At 35.5% G+C, this 15,056-nt stretch overlaps 5 protein-coding genes across 5 annotated transcripts; all 5 read left to right on the top strand.

Annotated features, from left to right (window-relative positions):
- Positions 1–3,678: 3,678 nt before the first annotated feature.
- LOC145274041 (nitrate/nitrite transporter NrtP-like) lies at positions 3,679–5,058 on the top strand. The gene has a single exon (XM_080127225.1). It carries the CDS (start codon positions 3,679–3,681, stop codon positions 5,056–5,058), a length of 1,380 nt encoding a protein of 459 aa, XP_079983351.1.
- Positions 5,059–5,254: 196 nt separating this feature from the next.
- Positions 5,255–6,718, top strand: LOC145274040 (putative nitrate/nitrite antiporter NarK2). Its single transcript, XM_080127224.1, has one exon. The coding sequence runs from the start codon at positions 5,255–5,257 to the stop codon at positions 6,716–6,718; it is 1,464 nt and encodes a 487-aa protein (XP_079983350.1).
- Positions 6,719–6,748: 30 nt separating this feature from the next.
- Positions 6,749–10,498, top strand: LOC145274039 (respiratory nitrate reductase 1 alpha chain-like). Its single transcript, XM_080127223.1, has one exon. The coding sequence runs from the start codon at positions 6,749–6,751 to the stop codon at positions 10,496–10,498; it is 3,750 nt and encodes a 1,249-aa protein (XP_079983349.1).
- Positions 10,499–10,531: 33 nt separating this feature from the next.
- Positions 10,532–12,779, top strand: LOC145274038 (respiratory nitrate reductase 1 beta chain-like). The gene is made up of 3 exons (XM_080127222.1): positions 10,532–11,165; positions 11,262–11,999; positions 12,544–12,779. Exons 1-3 carry the CDS (start codon positions 10,532–10,534, stop codon positions 12,777–12,779), a joined length of 1,608 nt encoding a protein of 535 aa, XP_079983348.1.
- A 730-nt stretch (positions 12,780–13,509) lies between these two features.
- LOC145274037 (foldase protein PrsA 3-like) lies at positions 13,510–14,331 on the top strand. Its single transcript, XM_080127221.1, has one exon. It carries the CDS (start codon positions 13,510–13,512, stop codon positions 14,329–14,331), a length of 822 nt encoding a protein of 273 aa, XP_079983347.1.
- Positions 14,332–15,056: the final 725 nt, after the last annotated feature.

Raw genomic sequence — 15,056 nt, 5'->3', positions numbered from 1 at the left:
TTCTATGTTCCTGTTGAATATTACCGAGCTTTGCAAACTAATGCACAATTGAAAGATACTTTGGAAATACCATTAAGATTGACTATTACTAGTTCTCGTAAGCGTCGTTTATTAGTGTTCTATACTCATCCTGCTAATGCTGCACTACCTTATGGTGAGGAATTAGATAATGTTTCATTGTTTCAAATTGGTAACCTTAAAAATACAGATGGTGAAGAAGCATTGGTAAATTATAAAGGTCCTAGAAAAGATATATTTAGAGCGACTGAAGATGGAACAAGCCAAGTAATTGATTTTAAATTATCTGTAACACATGCTCATTTTCATAATGATTATCTACAGGTATCTGTTGGTGCAACAAATGGTGAACATTTAACGGAAATTTGTGAAATAGCCAATACAGGGTGTTTAAAAACACTTCGCATTAAAATCAAGCCTCGTTATATTGATTACAATTTAACAACTAAAGATTATTCAGAACTTCCTAAAATTGAGCCTGAAACTGTTTTAAATATTGTTAAGAGCAGCATACCGCTTAAAGTTGTATCATCAGGTGTTGAAATAGGAGCTAACGAAGCATTTGGTTCTTCTCGTCATAAGATTGAATATTCTCGTAACCATGCGAATTCTGATACAGGTCGTTATAAAGCTAATTTTGAATTGAAAGCAGTTTATACTTATATGTCAGGAAATGCTTATGATAAAGACGATAGAGTATTATGGTTCAATGAAGTTTATCGTCCTGACTTACTTGAGCAAAACAATGATTGTGTGTTGTCAATTCGTTCTAATATTGCCTTGGGTTATGACAATGTAAAACTAAATGGCAAAGAAATTGGTTATACACCTCGTAAGGTTAATGTTTCTAGAGGAAGTCAGCATGACGTTGAAATTACCATTGTTAGAGACAACAAAAAGTCTAAGGTTGGTGAAGTGAAAACTGGAAAAGTTGTATGTGAAGGAAAATTTACTGAATTTAGACTTGATTGGGAAGAAAAATCAGGTGAGTAATTTCTAAAACCTAGGTTGGAGGTAAGGAAGTATCTTACTTTTAACTTCTAGTATTATGAACGCCATTCTCCATGATGGAAGAATGGCGTTTTTTTTTAGCTTTATTGTTGAAAATACTTTCCCAATATATAGGGAGGTAGACCATACATCTCTTTATATTGGTATTTTTTTTAACAAATGAAGCATCGCTTTAGTAGTAAAAGTTAGAAATTTTTAGCTGTGTTGATCATTATTTTTATGCAAAGGTTTTAGCTGCTAAGCAAGAGATTTTAGCGTTAAAACAATGAAGCTTTTGTTATATTTATGGTTTTAATTGTCATTCAAAACTTGGATTTATCTATAGATAAATCCAAGTTTCTTAGATTAGTTTTCTCATACCTCTTTCAAAAAACACACTACATTTTGTAACGCTATTAAGCTATGTTAGCTAGCTCTATGATTTTTTAAAATTGATTAAGGACAGTTATATCCTTAATCATGAAGGTATGAAAAGGGACAAGGTTTTTAAATAACTTAATGTTTGAAAATTGCAAGGGGACTACGCATTAGACTTTACTGTTCTAGAAAACTCTATGTACCTTATGAGTGTATAAGTACAAATTTAGCGTTCTATGAATGCTTTTTTTTGCTGTTATAACTGATACAGTATCTATGGATAGTTTTTTAACTGATTAAATTGGTATTCATCATCATTTTTTATTAAATTAACAAATCTTTTCAACTCAGTTTCCTCATAGTTTTTTTGAAACATTTCATCGTGGAGCAAGAGGACAATATGATTCTTGGTAAATAGTTTTTCATCACGACGTAATTGTTTAATTTTATTAAAAATATCTTCTGCATTTCCTATTGGCTCAGCTGTGTGTGGATCATGTGCCCACTCTATATCCCAACCAAAAAGTATAAATCCATTCTTAGATAGTAAATTTGCAGCATCTATTCCACTGCTAATATCGTTTCTGCTTCTGCCATCTATACGCCACATATTCCTTCCAGGCAATCTAGAAATTTTATTTTTTAGTTTTAAGAGTTTTTGATTTTTTAGAAAATCATCAAGTACTCCTTGAGGCTTGGAATAATATAACTTATAGTGATCATTTGCATGACTATAACTATGATTTCCAATTTCTATATATGGGTTATCGATATACAGTTGGACATCCTTAGGACGCTTTAAAGCATGTTTGCCAACAAGCATAACAGTAACAGGAATTTTTTCTAATAAAACAGCAGCATCTACCTTCTGGCTTCCATTTAATGGTCCATCATCAAAGGTTAAATAGATATAAGTGGTTTGTGCTTGACTATTGAGAGTAAAGGAAAATAAGGAAAGCAGTAACAAATGGGAAAAATACTTCATACTTTTGCGATTATATATTATTAATTTGTCGAAAAAGGTGGTAAATATTAAAATGTGTAGTATAACTGGCTGAGATGAGAAATATGCATAACTTTTTGTACTATTTTCTCAGTAATATAACGTCTAATCTCAGTAATATAACGTCTAATCTCAGTAATATAACGTCTAAAGTAATATAACGTCTAAATTGTTGTAATAATTTGGCGAGATTGGTGTATATCCTCGTCTATCTTAAAATACCCAAAAATAAGCATACTCATTATCCTCATACTATTTTAATGAATAAAAAGTTTGACGTCAACAGCTTTATTGCTGCGTTTAAAAACACATCTCTTTTTCAGTGTTTAAAGTATGCTGAAGTAGAAAAAATTATCTCCAAAAGTCGTGTAGATATTGTTTATAGTGGTGAGTATCTGATACATGAGGGTGATATTCCATCTCATCTTTTTTTTATTATTGGAGGGGCATTAGTAACCAGTCGAACCAATTCTCATGGTGAAGAGGTTTCTATCAGATTATTGGGTAAAGGAGATTGTTGTATGGATGCAGTGATGTTCATGGAGGGAAGTTCTCCTATTACAGTCAAGGCAAGTGAAAAATCAGAAATTTTAAAAATACCGATTCAAACTTTAAAATATTTTATACTGGTGAGTAATCAACTAGCTAAAAACCTCTTACAAACTATTTCCAAATATTATGGAGACGCACTGACTCAGATTAATAATCTTGCCATCAAAGATGCGAAGGAGAGTGTTGGTTATTATTTGCTTGAGAAATTTATTGATGGTAATGAGAAACAACCTAGCTTTACTTTAAATTTTAAAAAAACCTATTATTGCTAATTATTTAGGAATAAAACCAGAAACTTTCTCAAGAATGTTAAAAGAGCTAAAAGAGGAGGGTTCTATTGATATAGAAGGAAAAAAAATTTTCTTAAAAAATCAATTTAGTTTATGCCAATATTGTGATGAATTTACGAAAAATTCCTGTATGGAAAGTTCAAGTATAGAATGTAATAAGCGTCATAATTGATTAGAATTTTGCCAAACTTGATTTATATCAAAGAAATAATTTATAACAGCTGTTAAATTTATTATCAAAGGGTTAAAGATAGGAATGTATTTTTGTGGAGTCCTTATTTAGGCTAAGCTAGGGATTCCCGTTTTGACTAACTAACTATAAAATTTAATAACTAATGGAGGTTGAGCATGCACGCAAAAGAATTGCTAGAAATTGAACGTCGAGAAATCCGAGCTCTACATTATACATGGATCGCTTTTTTCTTAACTTTTTATGTTTGGTTTAACATGGCACCACTTGCCACTTCTATGCTGGCATCGGAAAGCTTCCTCACCCAAGATGACATTAAGTCTTTTCTTATTGCTAATGTTGCACTGACGATTCCAGGGCGAGTTTTTGTTGGTATGGCACTGGATCGTTTTGGTCCAAGAAGAGTATTTTCTATCTTAATGGTCATCATGGCAATACCAACTTGGTTTTTTGCTTTTGGTGATACCACGACACAATTATTCATATCTCGTTTATTCATGTCAGTTGTTGGAGCTGGATTTGTTGTAGGTATTCATATGACTGCTTTATGGTTTAAACCAAAAGATATAGGTTTTTCAGAAGGTTTTTATGCTGGTTGGGGAAATTTTGGTTCTGCAGCAGCAGCGATAACTATTCCAACGGTTGCTTTACATTTTTTTGGCGGTGATGATGGCTGGCGTTGGGCAATTGCAACTTCTGGAATTATTATGGCTATTTATGGAGTGGCTTATTGGTTTTTGATAACTGACGGTCCGACTCCAGATACACTAAAAAAATCTCGTAAAACTGGAGCACTTGAAGTATCTTCTTGGCTAAGCTTATGGGTATATTGTCTATTCATCATTCCTTTATACGGTATTTTATCTGTGCTAGTTTATCGTATGCAAAATACTGGATTTATTAATGAAGATATTGCAATCATTTGCTATGGAGTTATTGTTTTACTGGTTATTTCTCAGATATATAAGGCTATTTCAGTCAATGCTCCTCTCTTAAAAGCAGGTATATCAGAAGATGATAAATATCCATTTAGTTCTGTTGCCTCATTAGGAGCAACTTATTTTGCCAATTTTGGTGCAGAGCTTGCTGTAGTATCTATGTTACCGATGTTTTTTCAAAGTACATGGTCACTTGATCCCACTACAGCTGGACTTATTGCTTCAACATTTGCTTTTGTCAATCTTTGGGCAAGGCCACTTGGTGGCTATATCTCTGATCGAGTAGGTAGCCGTAGAAAAGTAATGCTCATGTATATGATTGGGATTTCAACCGGTTTTGCTTTAATGGGATTATTGGATAGTTCATGGCCAATGTTTCTTGCCATATGTATAACAATATCCTGTTCAGTATTTGTTCAAGGAGCAGAAGGGGCAACATTTGGTATCATTCCTTCTGTAAAACGTCGTTTGACTGGGCAAATATCTGGTCTGACTGGTGCTTACGGTAATGTAGGAGCAGTATTTTACCTATTTATTTTTACTTTTGTGGACTACAGTACATTCTTTTTTATTATTGCATGTGGTGCTTTGATGAGTTGGATAATATGTTTCTTCTGGCTAAAAGAACCTAAAGGTGCATTTGGTGATGAATATCATATGTCATCAGTGGATCGCAAAATTGCTGAAGAAGAAAGCTAACTGACTGATAACCAATTTACAAACTAACTTACAACTAGGATATATTATGAGTGATATAAAAAAATGGGATGTTGAGGATAAAACATTCTGGTTAGAAACAGGTAAAAAAATTGCAAGAAGGAATTTATGGGTATCTATTCCGGCATTGTTATGTGGTTTTGCTGTGTGGCTTTATTGGGGAATCATTACGGTACAAATGCTCAATTTAGGTTTTCCTTTTGAGAAGTCGGATTTATTTACACTCACGGCTATTGCTGGATTAACTGGAGCAACTTTGCGTATACCAAGTAGCTTTTTAATTCGTCTGTGTGGAGGCAGGAATACATTATTTTTTACCACCTCCCTTTTAATTATTCCAGCTGTAGGTGCGGGTATAGCCTTGCAAGATAAAAACACACCTTTGTGGGTTTTTCAACTTATGGCGTTACTAAGTGGTATTGGTGGTGGTAATTTTGCCTCATCAATGTCTAATATCAGTTTCTTCTTCCCTAAAAAAGAACAGGGTCTTGCACTTGGGCTCAATGCAGGATTAGGTAATTTTGGTGTCACAACCATGCAAGTATTGGTTCCTCTTTTTATGTCCATTGGTGTATTTGGTGCTTTAGGTGGTGATCCAATGAAGCTTATAACAACTAGTGGTAGTATTATAGGAAAAATTCCAGCAGGGACTGATGCATGGATTCAAAATGCAGGATTTGTTTGGTTATTATTTTTAGCGCCACTAGCTCTTGCAACATGGTTTTTTACTAATAATATTCGTACGGATGAAGTATCGCCCAACATCAGTGGTCCGCTTGGTTCCTTTAGCAAAATAACTCTCATGTTTGCGATTGCTTTTTTTGCAGCCTTAGTTGGCTTATGGCTAATGTTACCGGAATCGGTTAATGGATCTGGTTTTGGCGTACCAAAAGAAATCGTTTTAGTGATAGTTGTGGTACTAACAGTGTATCTATTAAAAGCTCTCCCAGGAGAGATTAGAACAAGTTTAAATCGTCAGTATAGAATTTTTAACAATCGTCACACATGGGTAATGAGCATTATCTATACCATGACCTTTGGTTCATTTATTGGCTTTGCTGCAGCCTTTCCATTGGCGATAAAAGTAATATTTGGTTACTCTCATGTAATGGCTGACGGAGTAATGACGCATGATCAAATCAATCCCAATGGTCCAAGTGCATTGCAATATGCATGGATTGCTCCTTTTGTAGGAGCATTAATTAGACCAGTTGGTGGCATGATATCTGATAGAGTAGGTGGTGCTTTAGTTACACAAATTTGCTCTGTTATTATGGTGATAAGTTCCTTAGGGGTTGCATACTATATGCATGCAGCTTATTCTTCACCAACACCCGAAGAATACTTTGTGCCTTTCTTTTTAATTTTCTTAGTATTATTTGCGGCAACGGGTATTGGTAATGGATCAACTTTCAGAACCATTGCAATTGTATTCCCCAAGGAGCAAGCAGGTCCTGTTTTAGGTTGGACATCTGCTATAGCGGCATACGGAGCATTTTATATTCCTAAAGTATTTGGTGAGCAAATTAAAGCAACAACACCTGAGTATGCACTAATAGGTTTTGCTATTTTTTACACTTTTTGTGTATTTCTTAACTGGTGGTTTTATCTAAGAAAAAATGGTGAGTTTTATAATCCATAGAAAAAACGATTAGGAAAAAGGAGAAAGCTAATGAGTCAATTTATCGATCGGTTACTATTTTTCAAGAAAAAAGATAGTGAATTTTCAAACGGACATGGTGAAGTAAGTAATGAAAGCCGAGCATGGGAAGATGGCTATCGTCAACGCTGGCAGGTTGATAAAGTCGTACGTTCAACTCATGGAGTGAATTGTACAGGTTCATGTAGCTGGAAAATTTATGTTAAAAATGGGCTGGTTACATGGGAAGTCCAGCAAACAGATTACCCAAGAACACGTCCAGACCTGCCTAATCATGAGCCACGAGGTTGTCCTCGTGGAGCAAGTTATTCATGGTATTTATATAGTGCGAATCGTTTGAAATATCCTAAGGTTCGCAAGGCATTATTAAAACTATGGCGTGAGGCTAGACAAACAAAAGATCCAGTTGATGCATGGCAAAGTATTGTTGAAAATCCAAGCAAGGCAAAAAGCTATAAAAGTCAGCGTGGAATGGGTGGTTTTATCCGTTCTAATTGGGATGAAGTTAATGAAATTATTGCCTCTGCCAATATATATACTACTAAAGCTTACGGTCCAGATAGAGTATTAGCTTTTTCTCCCATTCCTGCTATGTCTATGGTTTCCTATGCGGCAGGTTCAAGATATGTATCTCTATTAGGAGGGGCGTGTTTAAGTTTTTATGATTGGTATTGTGATTTACCTCCTGCCTCTCCTATGACATGGGGTGAACAAACTGATGTTCCAGAATCTGCAGATTGGTACAACTCTAATTACATTATTGCTTGGGGATCTAATGTTCCACAAACCCGTACCCCTGATGCCCACTTTTTTACTGAAGTTCGTTACAAGGGAGCCAAAACAGTATCAATCACTCCAGATTATGCAGAAATCTCTAAGCTTACTGATGAATGGCTAAACCCCAAACAAGGCACTGATGCGGCACTGGGTATGGCATTTGGTCATGTGATTCTAAAGGAATTTCATGTTGATAATCCTAGTGAATATTTTACAGATTATGTGCGTAGATACACAGATATGCCTAATTTGGTCATTTTAGAAGAGGACAAACAAGGAAATCTACAAGCAGGACGCTTTTTACGAGCTTCTGATTTAGCCAAGCTTGATGATGAGCATGCAGAGTGGATAACTCTAGCGATAGACGAGCCATCCAATAAAATTGTTGAACCTAATGGTACAGTAGGTTATAGATGGAAGAAATCTGGCAAATGGAATTTAGAACAAAAGGATGCCAGAACTGGTGAAGAAATATTTTTAAAACTCTCCTTACTTGGTGAAGAAACCGCAAAAGTAGCTTTTCCTTACTTTGCCTCAGACAATAGTAATAAAAATTGGGTATCTTGTGAGCAAGAATCCGTTCAACAACGTACTGTTCCTTGCCGAAGCATTAAGCTTGTAGATGGAAGGGAAGTAAAAATTACTACAGTTTATGATTTAACTTTAGCAAACTATGGGGTGAATCGTGGGCTAAAGGATAAAAACATAGCAACATCATATGATGATGATTTAGCCTATACACCAGCATGGCAAGAAAAAATTACAGGAGTTGCACGAGATAAAGTAATTCGTATCGCTCGTGAGTTTGCTTATACAGCAGATAAAACTAAAGGCAAGGCAATGGTGATTGTTGGTGCAGCGATGAATCATTGGTATCACATGGATATGAACTATCGTGGACTAATTAACATGCTGATGATGTGTGGCTGTATAGGTAAATCAGGTGGCGGTTGGGCGCATTATGTTGGTCAGGAGAAATTACGCCCACAAACTGGCTGGTTACCTCTAGCTTTTGGCTTAGATTGGTCTAGACCACCTAGGCAAATGAATAGTACATCATTTTTTTATACGCACACCTCACAATGGCGACATGAAAAAGTGAGTATGCATGAGGTCTTATCACCATTAGCGAACAAAGAGGATTTTCCTGAGCATCAACTTGATTACAACATTAAGTCTGAACGCATGGGCTGGTTACCTTCAGCACCTCAGCTAAATGAAAATCCTATAGAAGTTGCTAAAAAAGCTAAAGAAGCAGGCAAACCAGTAAAAGACTATGTGATAGAACAACTTAAATCTGGTGAGTTGGGATTTGCATCTGAAGCGCCAGATAACCCTAAAAACTTTCCAAGAAATTTATTTGTTTGGCGTTCTAATTTGCTTGGTTCATCAGGCAAAGGTCATGAGTATATGCTTAAGTATTTTTTAGGTACAAAAAATGGTCTTTTATCAGGAGATGTAAGAGAGTGGGATGGCATCAAACCACAAGAAGCAGAATGGGTGGATGAGGCGGCAGAAGGTAAGTTAGACCTTGTTACAACATTAGATTTTAGAATGTCCTCAACTTGTCTTTTCTCAGATATAGTTTTACCCACAGCAAGCTGGTATGAAAAAGATGATTTAAGTACATCAGATATGCACCCATTTATTCATCCACTTTCTACAGCGGTTGACCCAGTTTGGGAATCTCGTTCTGATTGGGAAATATTTAAAGGTATCACTAAAAAATTCTCAGAAATTGTTGATGGACATTTAGGGGTTGAAACCGATGTTGTAACTGTACCTATTTTGCATGATACTCCAGGTGAAATTGCTCAACCTTTAGATGTCAAAGAATGGAAAAAAGGTGAATGTGAGTTGATTCCTGGTATTACTGCTCCAAATATTGTAGAAGTAGAAAGAGATTATCCAAATATTTATAAAAAATATACTTCTGTTGGTCCTTTACTAGATAAGCTTGGTAATGGTAGTAAGGGTTTAAATTGGTCCATGGAGGAAGAAGTTGATTTATTAAAAGATCTTAACCATCAAGAACTTGAAGAAGGAATTAGTCAAGGTCGTCCTAAGATAGATACAGCTATTGATGCTGCTGAGATGATTTTAACTCTAGCACCAGAGACCAATGGTAATGTCGCTGTGAAAGCCTGGAAATCTCTAGAACCTTTTACGGGGAGAGAACACACTCACTTAGCCTCACCTAAGCATGAAGAGAAAATTCGTTTTCGGGATATTCAGGCTCAGCCAAGAAAAATCATTTCTTCTCCTACATGGTCAGGTTTAGAGGATGAACATGTTAGCTATAATGCAGGTTATACCAATGTGCATGAGCTTATTCCATGGCGGACCATTACAGGTAGACAGCAGTTTTATCAAGATCATAAATGGATGAAAGCTTTTGGTGAACAGATGGTTAGTTACCGTCCTCCTATTAATACCAAAACAACAAAGCATTTGCTAAATAGTAAACCAAATGGCAATAAGGAAATCGTATTAAACTGGATTACCCCTCATCAAAAATGGGGTATTCACAGCACCTATTCAGATAATCTAATACTACAAACACTATCTCGAGGTGGACCAATTATTTGGATAAGTGAGATAGATGCTAAATCGGCTGATCTCAAAGACAATGATTGGGTAGAGGTATTTAATGCTAATGGAGCCATTGCTTGTCGTTTAGTAGTTAGCCAAAGGGTCAAACAAGGAATGGTAATGATGTACCACGCTCAAGAGAGGATTATCAATGTTCCAGGCTCAGAAATGACTGGCACAAGGGGAGGACATCACAACTCAGTTACTCGAGCCGTTCTCAAGCCTACGCACATGATTGGTGGCTATGTTCATCAATCTTGGGGATTTAATTATTATGGGACGGTAGGTTGTAACCGAGATGAGTTTGTTGTGATACGTAAAATGAGCAAAGTGGATTGGTTGGAAGGTGATGATGCTGCCAATCAACCACAAGTTTTAGCAACTGAAGTTTAGGAGTTTACTATGAAAATAAGAGCACAAGTAGGAATGGTATTAAACCTAGACAAATGTATAGGTTGTCACACCTGTTCCATCACCTGTAAAAATGTTTGGACATCTCGTGATGGTGTGGAGTATGCGTGGTTTAATAATGTTGAGACTAAGCCGGGCATTGGTTACCCTAAAGAATGGGAAAATCAAGACCGTTGGAATGGCGGTTGGCAAGTGAGTAAAGCAGGAGAGTTAACACCTAAAATTGGTAATAAAATTAAAATTTTAGCCAATATTTTTGCTAATCCAGATTTGCCAGAAATTGATGATTATTACGAGCCATTTGAATTTGATTATCAGCATTTACACACGGCAAAACCAGCTGAACATTCGCCCACTGCGAGACCTCGCTCACTTATCTCTGGCGAGCGTATGGAAAAAATTGAGTGGGGACCAAACTGGGAAGATGATCTAGGAACTGAGTTTAAAGAACGTTCCAAAGATGTAAATTTTGATCAGGTACAAAAAGAAATTTATGGACAGTATGAAAATACTTTCATGATGTACTTGCCTCGTTTGTGTGAGCATTGCTTGAATCCAACCTGTGTGGCGTCTTGCCCATCAGGAGCTATTTATAAGCGTGAAGAAGATGGAATTGTATTGATTGATCAAGAGAAATGTCGTGGCTGGCGCATGTGTGTAAGTGGTTGTCCATACAAAAAAATATATTACAACTGGAAATCAGGAAAATCAGAAAAATGTATTTTTTGTTATCCTCGTATTGAAGTGGGTATGCCAACGATTTGTTCGGAAAGCTGTGTGGGAAGAATTCGCTATTTAGGTGTACTGCTATATGATGCTGATAAAATATCAGAAGCTGCTTCCACACCAGCAGAAACTGACTTATATCAAGCCCAATTAGATGTATTCTTAGACCCTAATGATAGTAAAGTTATTGCTCAAGCTAAAGCTGATGGTATTGCAGATAGTGTAATTAAAGCTGCTCAAAAATCACCAGTTTATAAGCTAGCTATGGACTGGAAGTTAGCCTTACCCTTACATCCTGAGTATCGTACTTTGCCTATGGTTTGGTATGTTCCATCGCTTAGTCCTATTCAAACGGCAGCCGATCAGGGTCAAATTGGTTTTGTTGGTAAATATGGCATGATTCCTGATGTAAAATCCTTGCGTATTCCTGTGAAATACCTTGCTAATCTACTCAGTGCTGGAGATGAAGCTCCTATTATTAATGCTTTGGAAAGATTACTTGCTATGCGAGCCTATAAACGAGCAGAAAATGTTGAAGGAATTGAAGACTTAGAAGTCTTGAAAGATGCTGGATTGAGTAAAGAGCAGGCTGATGAAATGTATCGTTATCTAGCTATTGCAAACTATGAAGATCGCTTTGTTGTACCAACTGGACACAGAGAGCTTAATATCCCAGAAGCTTATAATGAACGGGGCGGATGTGGTTTTAGTTTTGGTAATGGTTGTAGTGATGGGCAAAGTTCTGCATCGCTATTTGGTAATAAAAAAGTGATTACCTTTGCAAAACCTCTATCATAAAAAATAAAATGATTACATTAAAGATACTATCTCGATTACTGGATTATCCAACACTTGATTTACAACATGCAAAATCAGAAATACTGGATATTATTCAAGAAGAGAATCATCTAGCCAAGCAACAAAAGTCTAACTTGCAAGATTTAGTAAAACAGCTATGTGAAACAGATATATACGAGGTGCAAGCTACCTATGATTCTTTGTTTGAAAAAGGTAGAACTCTGTCTTTGTTGTTATTTGAACATATTCATGGAGAGTCTCGTGATCGTGGTCAAGCGATGGTTGATTTAATGGATGTGTATCAAACACATGGTTATGAGATTGATTCAAAAAATTTACCTGACTATTTACCTTTGTTTTTAGAGTTTCTTAGCGAGCAGAGTGAAGATTTTATTAAGGAATATCTACAAAATGTTGCTCACATACTAGCTCTTTTACAAGTGAGGCTAGAGAAAAACAAAGTTTTTATAGTTGTGTTTTTTCCATACTTATTGCAATATCAGGTATAAAGATATCAGCATCAGAGGTGCTAGATAAAGTTAATGCAGAGCAACCTGATGATACACCAGAAGCAATTGATAAGGCTTGGGAAGATAAAGAAATTCGCTTTGATGATCAATTAAGTCAACAACATGGTGATTGTTCTTATTCACAATCAAAGAGATCAGAAATTAATATAGATTGTTTAACATCTTTGGATTCTAAGAAGACTTCTTCTAAGGTTTCGGAATATTTATAGTGGAGAGTAAAAATGTCTAGTGTTCATGTTTTTCTATTTGGAATTTATCCATATATTGCAGCGACTATTTGTTTTTGGGGGTGTATCATTCGCTTTGATAGAGAACCTTATTCGTGGAAGGCATCTTCCAGTCAAATGCTAAGTAGCAAAGGTTTTCGTATTGCTAGTATCTTTTTTCATATAGGTATACTATTTATTATTGCAGGGCATACCATTGGCTTATTATTACCAGAAGATATTTATCATTATGCCATTTCAACACCAAATAAACAGCTATTGGCAATGATTTCTGGTGGATTTTTTGGTGTACTAATGCTAATTGGCTTAATTATGTTAATACATCGCCGATTGACTAATCCAAGAGTTCGTAAAACAAGTGAAATTTCTGATATAGCTATTTTATTTTTATTACTCATACAGCTAGTTTTAGGCTTAATTTCTATATTTGTTTCATCTAATCACTTAGATGGATCGGTGATGGTACAATTGGCAAATTGGGCACAGCATGTTGTAACATTTCGTGGTATTAGCGGAGCTGAGTACATTACCAATGTTAATATCATTTACAAGTTACACATATTCTTTGGTTTAACACTTGTTCTTATTATTCCTTTTACTAGATTGGTTCATGTATTCAGTGCTCCCATATGGTACTTAGGTAGAAACTATCAAGTAGTTAGAAAACGTATGACAAGTAGTCGAGTATCATTACTTAAAAATAAAAAATATGATGGCTAGTGCGATTTCTGAAACGAATAAACCCAAAATTAAGCAAGAGTTTTCAGAAGTTAATTTGCCAGAAATTCGTGTTAATGATGTGACCGTTGATGTCGATCGCCTTTCACACATGGTACAGTACTATCCTGCTTCTTCTCTTGATGAGGCAATTGAGAAAGCCGCTCAAACTCTTACGATGCAAACGCTTTTATCACAACTATCTGGTTTAGAGATTAGTGATGAACAAAAGCTAGTAGAATTTGTTGAGGGACAAGTTGAATGCGAGGAAGTTACTGCTTCTGATTGTCATCATTTTTTTATGAATAATCGTAAGAAATTTCATACTTCACCCTTATTATTAATTCGACACATTTTATTAATAGCAAGTCATAAGGACATAGAAAAAAGGCTTAATCAACAAAAACTTGCCAAAGATCTTATTACACAACTTCTACAAGCGGATAATTTAGTGGAAACATTTAGTAGGCTTGCAAAAGAATATTCTGCTTGCCGAAGCAAGAATGAGGGTGGCAGTCTTGGGCAAGTTTCTTCTGGACAAACAGTTAAAGAATTTGAAAGACAAGTTTTTCCATTAAATATTGGATTATGTAAAAATCCGATAGAAACTCGTTATGGTTATCATATTGTTTATATTGAACAAAAAGAAGAAGGCAAACCACTTGAATACTCGATGTGTATAGAGAAAATAAAGAAATACCTAGAAGAAAGGCGATACAGACAAGCTATTAGCCAATATTTACATGAACAAATTCAAGCAGCAGATATCTCAGGAATCACTCTAAAAATGGAACAAGAAAATATTTTTATGGGATGAATAGAGAAAAATTTATAACATATAAGAAGAAGATATTCAATAATAAAGTTAGATAAGTTAACACTTCACTATATTGTTAATATGTTATAAAAAAACATTTAATTTTTATAGTAAAATAGATTGATGGAGGTTTGTTTAATTTAATATCTATGTCTATTGGAAATACTAAAATCAGATCTTTTCATTTCACTGAAGTGATTATTCCCGCAAAAAAAGGGATGATTGCTAGCGAAAGTGTCAATAAACCCTTGCACATGTTGCCAGTAATTAAAAAGGCCAGTGATGCTTGGAGTACACAATTTGATGAGTTGCCTAAACTCATTGTTAGAATGGAGTTAGAAAATGGGGTTGTTGGTCTTGGGGAATTTTATAGAGACCACAATTTGGAACTCGTAAAAAACATAGCTGAAACGCTCATAGGCGTAGACATAAAATCCCTTTCACTAAGAAAACTACCTATTGGTTTATATAGAGAGTACGATGGTTTTGAGTGTTGCATTTGGGACGCTTACGCAAAATCCCATGGTTTAAGACTAGTTGATTTATTGGGGGGAGTCTTACAGGATAAGGTTAAAGTAGGATCATGGTCATCACATAGAGAGATATCTGAAGTAGGAGATGTAGCGAAAAACTTTGCTGATATGGGCTATGATAGCATTAAGTTTAAAGCTGATCTGGAAGATGATGTGGTAGCTACTTGTGAAGAAATAAAAAAAGTTGCTCCC

The sequence above is a fragment of the Euprymna scolopes genome, unplaced genomic scaffold (assembly GCF_053919585.1).
Source record: "Euprymna scolopes isolate OS-2025 unplaced genomic scaffold, ASM5391958v1 sca254, whole genome shotgun sequence".
Lineage (NCBI taxonomy): Eukaryota > Metazoa > Mollusca > Cephalopoda > Sepiida > Sepiolidae > Euprymna > Euprymna scolopes.
Note: the sequence above shows the minus strand (reverse complement) of the source record. Positions and strands in the feature narration are given on the sequence as shown.